We start from the raw sequence: 9,986 nt of genomic DNA, 5'->3' as shown, positions 1-9,986 counted from the left end.
TTTTTAACAGAAATGAAATAGAAGAGAGTGAGTATAAAATAAGGTATGTGTGCAATATAATAAAACTTTGTGTGTGTGTGTGTGTGTGTGTAACAATACATCATTCCTATCAAATTTTTGCCATCTACCTAAGGATGTGAAAGAACTAAGGTTATCATGCATGGTAGGATTTACGTGATAAATGCTGGAGACCAAATTCCATTTATTGGGTTAGAATACTCTGTTCAGATATAATTGAAAAACTTTATCTTTCTAGTATCTCCCAAGGGATTAACAGTATGTTGATTTTATCAGCTGAGTCATACTACTTATGACAGTGACAGATGACTTAGCGTGACAGCCATCACATGCAAATTTCAATTTTTATTTCTTTTTAAGACTTGACACCAAGGGGTCTACTGCAGGAGTAAGAAGGATGACATGAATTCCATTTGGAGGCATCTTTAAGCTTGCCCAGTGACACCATGAGCAAAGGTCACCCTACCAAGTTGGAAAAACTTATGGACAAGAAATTATCACCAAAATTAAATGGTGGCAGACATGTCCAAAGAATATTGCAGGGATTCGATCCCTTTATGAATCTTGTGATAGATGAATGTGTGAAGATGGCAACTAGTGGGCAACAGAACAATATTAGAATGGTGGTTATACAAGAAATAGTATCATGTGGTTAAAAGCCTTGGAACAAGTATAAACAATGGGTGTGTTCACTGGAAGAAATAACTGCTTCCACATGTTCCCTCTTCATAGCAACTGTTTTACTACAGTATAAAAATCAGGTCATGTACATTTTCATATTGAACTTTTTGTTAACTTTTGTAATAGTAAAAAAAAAAAAAAATACTTGACACCAAGAAGTGGAGCTTATAAAATGAAGTGTAGAGAGAGCTTAAATTATAAATTAAGTATTCTAAAGGAAAAAACTGTGGACATTTTATAATATAGAGTACAAATGGGGAGAATATAGAGGTTTTTGAAGGTTACGATAAATTTTCAATTTTTTAAAAAGCAAAAATATATTCAGACTGACTTTATCTGTTTCTTGTTAAACCCAGTGGTCTACAAGAAGAATTCTACAGAAAACTGAATTTCAAGGAGGTATAGAGGTTTAGAGTTCAGGAAAGACACAGGCTTAGGTTATTGGCTCCTGACCAATTTTATCAAGAGAATTTCAGCACATGCTCTTGTAATGGATTTGCCAACTACCTCATGATGAAGAATTGGCTGGTGTAGTACAATGGCTTATTGAAGATTCAAGTATGACATTAGTTGGGAAACAATACACTGAAAGGATGAGGATCTTCCTTAGGATACATTTTATGCTTTGAATTAGAGACCATTATATGATACTTTCACTCCCATTGTCAGAATATAGGAACCAGGAAATCAATGAGTGGTCATGAGAGTGGCTTCTCTCACTATTATCCCTAGTAAATTACTCAAAGAAATTTGGTCTTTATCTGGCAACTCTGAGTTCCACTAGTGAAATGGACTTAGTCCTCAAGAAGGGTATGCTTCCTCCAAGGATAGGCAACACTGGTACTATTGAATTGGAAAACAATCTTGCCACCTGACAATTTTGGGCTCCACATCCACTGAACTAACAGGCAAAAAGTTTACTCTAATGGCTGAAGTGATTGACATTGATTATTGATAGGTAATTATTTTGTTTCCACACAGTAGGAACACAGAGAAGTCAATACATTTAAGAGAACAGACTCTTAATATTTCTCTGCTGTAGTAAAGGTAATTAAGAAAAACTAGAGCAGCCAGAGAAAGGAAAACTATTGAGGACTCAAATCCTTCAGAAATGAAGAGTTTGAATCATCACACCTGATTAAAGAACACCAACCATGTTCTGGCTGAAAACACATAAAATACGGAATCTGTAGCAGAAGAACAAATTTGCAGATATCAAATGCAGCATCATGATCAATTACAGAATTGAGAGCTGTGGTAGTTTTGTGTATATATATATTTTTGCTTATTATGTATATATATTTATTTCTATACACATCATCTATTTTCATCTCTCCCCTCATTATATATAAGTAATACATTGGAGGTTAGCTTTACATTTTTTTTTTCTTTAGGTAACAAATATTCAGTGAAATGGTGACTGGATTTCAGTAGTAATTAATATAGCTAGTGATGGGATACAATGACAACTGGACTTTCTGTCCCCTCATTTTGGGGGAAGATGAGAATTTCATCCTTTGTACAAAGAATAATTACATCCTTGTTAAGTGAATATGAAATTGTTTTTGCAATTGTTTTTGTTGTTTTCTGGAAATACAAACATTTGTATAAAGGTGTGTATGGAATATGAATAGCTGTCAGTGTAGAATGTGACAGTTATCCATATGCTGACTATTAGCTGCAGATCAACCCTCTCTTCCCTTGTGTTGTTATACTAGACCTAGATATTGTTCTTTGGCCGCATGATGTTGATATTAACCTTTGTCTAGAAAGAGATTGCAAAACTAGGTCAGCAGGAAGGGGTTGAGCTATTCTACCTTGAAAAGTGGTAGATTGGAATGTGGAATGTGAAAAGTTGTAGTGTTTAACCTCGGAGGCTCCCATGAACCAGATGAAATCCAAACACTTCAGTGGGTTTCTCTGCCATTCAGTGGGCTGCTGTTATAGATGAACTACAGCTCATACACTTTGCAAGTTTCTTCATCACCTGAAGGGTAGATCCACACACTTCAGTTTACTTACCACAGTCTGAGTATTCCTTTCCCCTCCTTTCTCTAAAGAGATCTTAATCCCAGAGTATGAGTCTGTCCCCTATCATAAGTTTCTAAGAAAGGTCTTATTTCCTTTTCCTCAGCCCTAGAGGGAGAAAGAAATTTATACATTTGTTATTGCTGTACTCCTGCATCTTCTACTTCTGCACATCCTATTTAGTAATCACCTTTTACTAGTTAACAGTTCTTAGTGTTAAATTCTCCATGTTCATATTATTGATATAGTTTCTGTCCTCTGATGTGACCCAGACTAATACAAACATAGTTTTTGTCGTGCCTCTATTTTCTATTTCTCCTGACACTTTGTTGCTTTTCTTCATTCTATTTGTATTATCCCATTTCAATTATTGTCCTTAAGATGAAATTTAAAACTTGAGCAGTAATAATATTTATTGAAGATTGTGTTTTTTAACTTTTAAGGCAAGAGAAATTATGGCTTTTTTTTCTCTTAGGAAAAATGGTTTTTTAAAAAAATGTTAGCTGTATCCATTTTCTTATGCTAAGGGAAGCTTTGGCTATTAAGATCTTGAGCCAGTATTGAAGTCCCTCCAATTCAAAGTACTAGCATGCCATGCATATCTAACCACCATCTCTGCAACTCCAGAGGAATTTCATCAGGTATCTTCCTTACAGATAAGACATATAAATGAATGACCATCAAAGTAGGAAACTATTCATATGCTGTTACAAAATAAAGTTTAGCTCAGTGTGATAAATTGTTTATGGGTAAAAGCTGAGGCAAAAATAAATACTAAGCTATAATCAAAATTTAGAATAGGAGGCAAAGGAGGAGGACATTACCTGGTAATGTGTCTTATTATTGTCATCGTGTTCAGCCCATAGAAGAGATCCAAATAACAACTCTAACCCATAAATGTTTTCAGAATCTAAATCCAGAAGAACAAAACTGCCATTGAGTAGTAACTAGTTACTTCACACTCATTGTCTAGGTATCAGATTTAGTTTTGGTTCATACTTCTTTTCTCTATTTATTACCACAATCAGCCAAAATGTTTAGTCTGTCTAAAAATATTGGTATTTCACAATGGAATGATCAAAGCAGAAATATATGCTATATTATGGGAAAGAACCTCCTAAATATGTGAAAGGGAATTTTACGTTCATTGTTGTTTCCATTTGAAGGGGTAAGATAAAGAATTAAGCAAAAATGCATAGATCTTTCAAGTGGAGAGGACATTGTTAATATTGATTTTAACGAATGAAGCTGCCTTTTGATTTGGAATGGTAGGCTTTACATTATGATACAATAAGTAGGAAGCATTTTTAAATCAATTTGACAAGTAACAAACTTTATGAACATTTTAATCACAATAAATATGATAAATCCCTTTTTCCCCTTTATCAAACTAATTAATTTTTAGATTACTGTTTAAATCTCAAGATGAAGATATTTTACTTCCTTTAGATACAACCAGATGAAGACCTGTGGAACAGATGGAGGGCACAACCTGTAATGGAGCCTTATGGAGACATATCTGTCATTAAATCTCTACAAATCACATTTTACCACTTCATGTGGTGTACACCTGTGGCTGCTTGATTATGTGCTTTGCTGCCACACAAGAGATTCTGTAGCCCTGTAAATGCCTATTTTGTTGTCTTTATAATGTGCCTTAAAACAATAACAAAATAAAGGGACTGGAGTATCATAGGGAGATAATGTCCACAGGAGGTGCATGAGATGCTTTAACAAGACCTCTTCCTGCCAAAATTCCTATGTTTTATATTCTAGCCCTATGTTCCTCAGGGGTGAAAATGGGAGTTTGTCATTTAAGATTGATTTTCTTAGTTTGTTATGACATAAACACACCTGTTCAAAATAACTTTGTGTTGATAGACTAAGGAAAATTTGTTCTAAGTGTTTCTTCTCATAAGCCCTGTATTTTGCCTAGAACAGGAGTTGGTCTTTTGATAACTGATTCTCAAAACAGCAAGTTGTTCGAGGGGTAGAATTTGTAGTATTTTATAAACATAGAGTCTCGGGGCACCTGGGTGGCTCAGTCAGTTAAGCGTCTGCCTTCAGCTCAGGTCATGATCCCAGGGTCCTGAAAACATATAGTCTCAACATACTAATTTAAAATTGAATTTTTGAAAGATCCCGCCCATGCTTTTATGGCTTTTATGTTTTAAGGAGATGGCTTTTATGTTTTAAGGAGAATCTGAACTCTGAAATTAAACATTGTGTATCTATGCATACTCTATGTTACTCATTGTATCTTGTAAATGTAAATGATGGGATTCTTTGTCTACTTTGACTGTATTTTAGGTCAGTGCAACAGTAAATCCTCAATTTATTACCCATGGGAGTAAAAATTGACACTATATAGCAAACTAGGTCCATAGTCTCTGTGAAGTTTTCACAGTATTAAAATAAACTGATTAATGACTTTGCATTTCTAAAATGTAAAAACAATAGAAAATTAAAAGAAATACAACACTTTTTTTTTCAGTTTGAGACACAAAAATGTCTAAAAATGCAACTTATATAAATAACTACAAAAATTTCAAATAAAATTCACAAATAATAGGTCCTAAGGCAGTGGATAGTTTAATATCAAAAAGTAATTTAAGTAAGTTCTATTTCAGTTTGGTGAAGAGATGGATCAATTGAAATACATTTGAAATGTACAAGGAGATCTTGAAGAATTGAAGACTCAGTCTCTTTCTCTTTATGGTTTCAAGATCTCTAATGTCTGCTGATTTCTGTTCTTCAGTCCTCTGTGTATCTGTCTCATTTTTGTTTTTCTTCTACAGATAAACTCTTGGTCCTTCTTGCTCATGGTTTAATTTGTGCCCCCCACCCACTCCCCACATCAAATGGTAGCCTTTGCCCTTGATTCTACATCAACTGCAAGTTTTCTCAATTAATGTAGTTTCTCTTTACCTAAATTAAGTACTCCTAGAAAAGAGAATCTCACTGGTCCAGTTTGGAGAACTAGGATAACAATTTTTACATTGGTCTTCTAGACCATGGCATATATTTTTAAGTGGAAATCAATGATGAAGAAATAATAACAATGTAATTAAGTATGGAAGTTTGGTAAGATACGGCAGGTTAATGGGTTAGATTTGTGACAGCTACTTTGTTTAGTAGAAGGTGAAAACAACTTTTTCATTTACTCTTATAAATGAGCTCTTATTCATTGCTGCCAGACAGATTTCTTTTCTCACCATTGACTCAACATTCCACATTTAATTCTGTTTTCATGCAATTTCTTTCTTCATTTCATACCTCTTTCTGGAAGCTTCTCTAATGAATTTAGAATGTTTTAGTATGTCTGTGACACATAATTAGCATTTTAATATGCCATTCAATTTTCTAATTGTGTCACACGTATTTACTACTTACCGTATATTCATGTGTGAACCTAGTGACGCCTACACACTTGTAGAATTTTTGAAGTTGTATTGTTTCTCATACTTATTTTTCAAAACCCATAGCCACATTATAAAATTCTGTAATTAGAGCCTGATGCTAGTGTCTTGTGACCAAAGGTCAAGCACTATTCTTCGAAGTCCCAGAGGAAGTTTAGGACTGAAACTAAAGCTGTGGTTCAATAAAAAATTGTGGTCAAATTTAAGAAAGTACTACATATTCTGGTCCCAGAATGGTTTCAGAGTATTTACTTCCATTGCTTTGTTGATAAAACATGTGAAGGATTGAAACCGAAAGCACCTAGGATTTATTGAGGGCTCGCATATAAAAATAAATTGATGATGGATGAAAAGCAAACTTCTAACTGAATATTCAACCTTAAATTTTACTCACCTGGGTAGAATCATCTTAACTTCAGACATGCAAAATGTAAATTATTCTGAGGTTAAGTTCTTCACCATCTGTTTTTCAAAAGGAAATGCAGTCATCAGAGATCTTCTCTCTTAAAACCATTAGGCCTCACAAAATCTGGTTGAGTTGCAAAGAAAATAAGGAAAAGACATGAAAGGAGAATATTTTTATTATAACTTGTATAATTTGGGAAATTAATTAGAATATGAATGATTAGAAAGCAAATAGATTTTTCTGAGTAAAAAATAGACTGACAAATATTTCACTGTTCTCTTGTGATGCAATTCAGAAACTAGTATAACAAAAATTTGAAAAATTTTTAAGAAGTGAAATTCAGATTTTATCCATTTTATTAGATTATAATTGCTCAAATGATAGGTAAGTAAATACAAAAGCAATAAATATTGTCATATTACTGCTTTTCTTTTTTTTTTAAAAAGATTTTATTTATTTATTTGACAGAGAGAGACAGCCAACGAGAGAGGGAACACAGGCAGGGGCAGTGGGAGAGGAAGAAGCAGGCTCCTAGCGGAGAAGCCTGATGTGGGGCTCGATCCCAGAATGCCGGGATCACACCCTGAGCCGAAGGCAGATGCCCAACAACTATGCCCCCCAGGCGCCCCTATAGTACTGCTTTTCTAATAGGAATTCTAGCATTTAAAAAACTACAACATTTGTTTCATAAATGGAATTGTACGCAATGCTACTCAATGTGGAGTCAATAGATCAGCTGCCAGACCATGAGCTAATTGTTACTATACCAGAATGGAGAAAAAAAACAAATGCACTGCCTTCATTAAGAAAGTGTTGCTATAAAAAATCATTGTGAGCTTAATAATAGAGATGATTTTCTTTTTGTCACAAAACCCTTCATCAAATTGTAGATGATCTCTTCGTACTTAATTTTGTCGATGATGAATAATAACTATATATAAGTGAACACCTAAATTGTATATCTTTTTGTACAATTTGTAGTAAGGCAGATATAAAAAGCAGCACAGCTTTCCTTGTATATTCAAAATCTCTATAGTTTTTTCTTATGGATCAGAATTACTATATCAGAGAATGTATGTTGCCTACGTTTTGAAAGACAGTTTTACTGGATATAGAATTTTTGATTGACTTTTTTTCCTTTTCAGCATTTTGTCATTCCATTGCTACCTGTCCTTTCTTTTTTCTGATGAGAAGTCAATGGTAAGTCATATTATTGCTATTATTCCATAAATGGCAGAATCATCTTTCCCTTATACCTTTAATAATCTCTTTGTCTTCTAGCAGTTTGTTATTGTTGTTCTGGCTATTGATGTATTTTTGTTTCTCATACATGAAGTTAAATAGAATCAAATTTGTAAAATGTTTAACCATGAATTCTTCAAAGTTTTTTTTTTTTTTGTATTTTTTCTTCTCTCTCTCCTTGAGAAATTCATTACACATTCATTAGTATGCTTGATGTCCCACATATCTCTGTTCATTTTTAGTTAATGTGTTTTTTTTTGGCAATCTGTTCTTTATATTGGATAATTTCTATTGATCTTTTTTGTTTGTTTGTTTTTTGTTTTGTTTTTAAAGTCAAAATGACTGTTTTAATTCAGTTTCAGAAAAAGGTCTCACATGAATTTGGATTAGAAAAAAGGCTTGTTTTTCCAGAAATGCAGGGAAAAGAAATAACCCTTAATAGGTTCAATGATAATTTTCTGCATCTTCCTTTTGCCTTGAAAGCTATATCTTCTCCCCAGAGCACCTACTTCAAGAATCACCTGACTCTGTTTATCTTCCTCTAGCTGGAACAGGCTAATTCCCCTCCACCCCTGTCCCTCTTCTTTCAGTCATACTGTGAGTTCTAAAAACCCTGGGCTCTGACCAATAAACAGAACTGCCCTTTAAGCTAACAACTCATAGGCAGTGGCACCCAAAGCTCCACTCCCAGTTCCCATGGCAGAGGCCACAGAGCTAGCATTGTTTCCAATGTCTCAGGCCAAAAGCCGACCATCAGCACAAATCAAGGCCTTATACGGAGAGAGAATGAGGGCTCGTAGGCCCAGAGTAGGCTGCAAGCTGGGGCAGGAAAAGAGAATTTTTGAGACATTCCATCTTTAGAAATAAGGGGAAAATGGATCCTTTTCCACTGCTATGATTCTATTAGCTACTCTACTGCTACTGAGCTCCAAGGTGACGTGCAAGCACAAAAGGGTCTGAATAAATCAGGAGAACTTTGCCCTGCCTGGAAAAGGGAATAGAACATAGGAAGATAGGTCAATGAATCATTTATAGGAAGACAGTGATGGGAACTTCAGCTCTTAATGTGGCTGTCAGCCCTGCAGAGGGCAATCCAGTAAGAACCAAGACAACCTCTCCAGACTTGTATAGCTGGAGAAGCTTCAGGCCTTTCCCTAGGTCCCACATCAAGTGTCAGATCCCATTCCAGGTGTCATACATGAGAGGGAAGACAAGTGCAAATTTGGCTGTGTAGATCAATGATCTCCCCAGACACAGGGACTTTACAAGTTCCGAATGAGATTGAAAGTTTCCAGGAGCCAAGGGGGCCAACAAGCCAAAAAGAGAGACCCCTGTACTCAAGGCCATACCAGTACCACAGTGGCAAATGGATATTTCCATGGGAAGAGATCAACTGTAGATAGTGATATGCAGAGACAGAGGACAATTTAAACTAGTATTTTTTTTTTTTTTTTTTTACAGAACCTCTCAATCTCTTCCTTGGCTATAGTTCCCAAAGGAACAGCATTTCTGATACAGAGCCTAGGACTAAGATGGGCAGAGAGGCAATGACAGCCGACATGTCTCAATAAAAGCACAGGCATCTTGTCTACTGATCTACTTTTAAGTTAACTGATTTGTGCTTTTGCATTTCTGTTCTGCTTTTAAGTACATCTAGTCAGTGTTTTTCCGTTATATTGGTTATTGCATACTTAAATTCTAGAATTTTCTTTCTTTATATAGTTTATGTTTCTCTACTGGAAGTCCTTTTGACAAACCACTGCAATCATATTTTTCTTTAGCTCCTTAAATATAGTTTTCTTTAATTCCTTTAACATATTTATAAAAACATCTATGAAGCCCACTAAATCCAACATATGGATCCACTTAGAGACATTTTCTACTGACTGCTTTTTTCTTGAGTGTGGGTCGACTTTTCTCTGTCTTTGTATGCCTTGTAATTTTTGTTGTTGCTGTTGAAAATTGGACATATTAGATAGTATAATGTAAAAACTTCAAATTCTTTTTTTTTCTTACCTGAAGTTTTATTTTTTATTTTATTTTTTTGTAACTTAAATTTATGGACTCTTTCCCCACATGGTATGCAGGTATTAATGTCACTGATCATTTTTTGTTATTATTATTTTTACACTGGTTAGTTAAAAGTTGCCCCAGTGTCTGAATTGATTAGTTGTCAGATAGCTGAGTATTTC

General features: G+C 34.6%; 1 protein-coding gene and 1 pseudogene across 1 annotated transcript; one reads left to right on the top strand and one right to left on the bottom strand.

Moving 5' to 3' along the window:
* Positions 1-464: 464 nt before the first annotated feature.
* On the top strand, positions 465-674 carry LOC113256336 (small nuclear ribonucleoprotein G-like). The gene has a single exon (XM_044384682.2). The coding sequence runs from the start codon at positions 465-467 to the stop codon at positions 672-674; it is 210 nt and encodes a 69-aa protein (XP_044240617.2).
* An 8,149-nt stretch (positions 675-8,823) lies between these two features.
* Positions 8,824-9,377, bottom strand: LOC123000774 (succinate dehydrogenase cytochrome b560 subunit, mitochondrial-like; annotated as a pseudogene).
* Positions 9,378-9,986: the final 609 nt, after the last annotated feature.

This window comes from Ursus arctos, unplaced genomic scaffold, assembly GCF_023065955.2.
Source record: "Ursus arctos isolate Adak ecotype North America unplaced genomic scaffold, UrsArc2.0 scaffold_4, whole genome shotgun sequence".
Taxonomy (NCBI): Eukaryota; Metazoa; Chordata; class Mammalia; order Carnivora; family Ursidae; genus Ursus; species Ursus arctos.
Note: the sequence above shows the minus strand (reverse complement) of the source record. Positions and strands in the feature narration are given on the sequence as shown.

What these genes read in the sequence shown, in the direction of transcription:
- LOC113256336 (XM_044384682.2), top strand. Translation starts at nt 465, where the DNA reads ATGAGCAAAGGTCACCCTACCAAGTTGGAAAAACTTATGGACAAGAAA.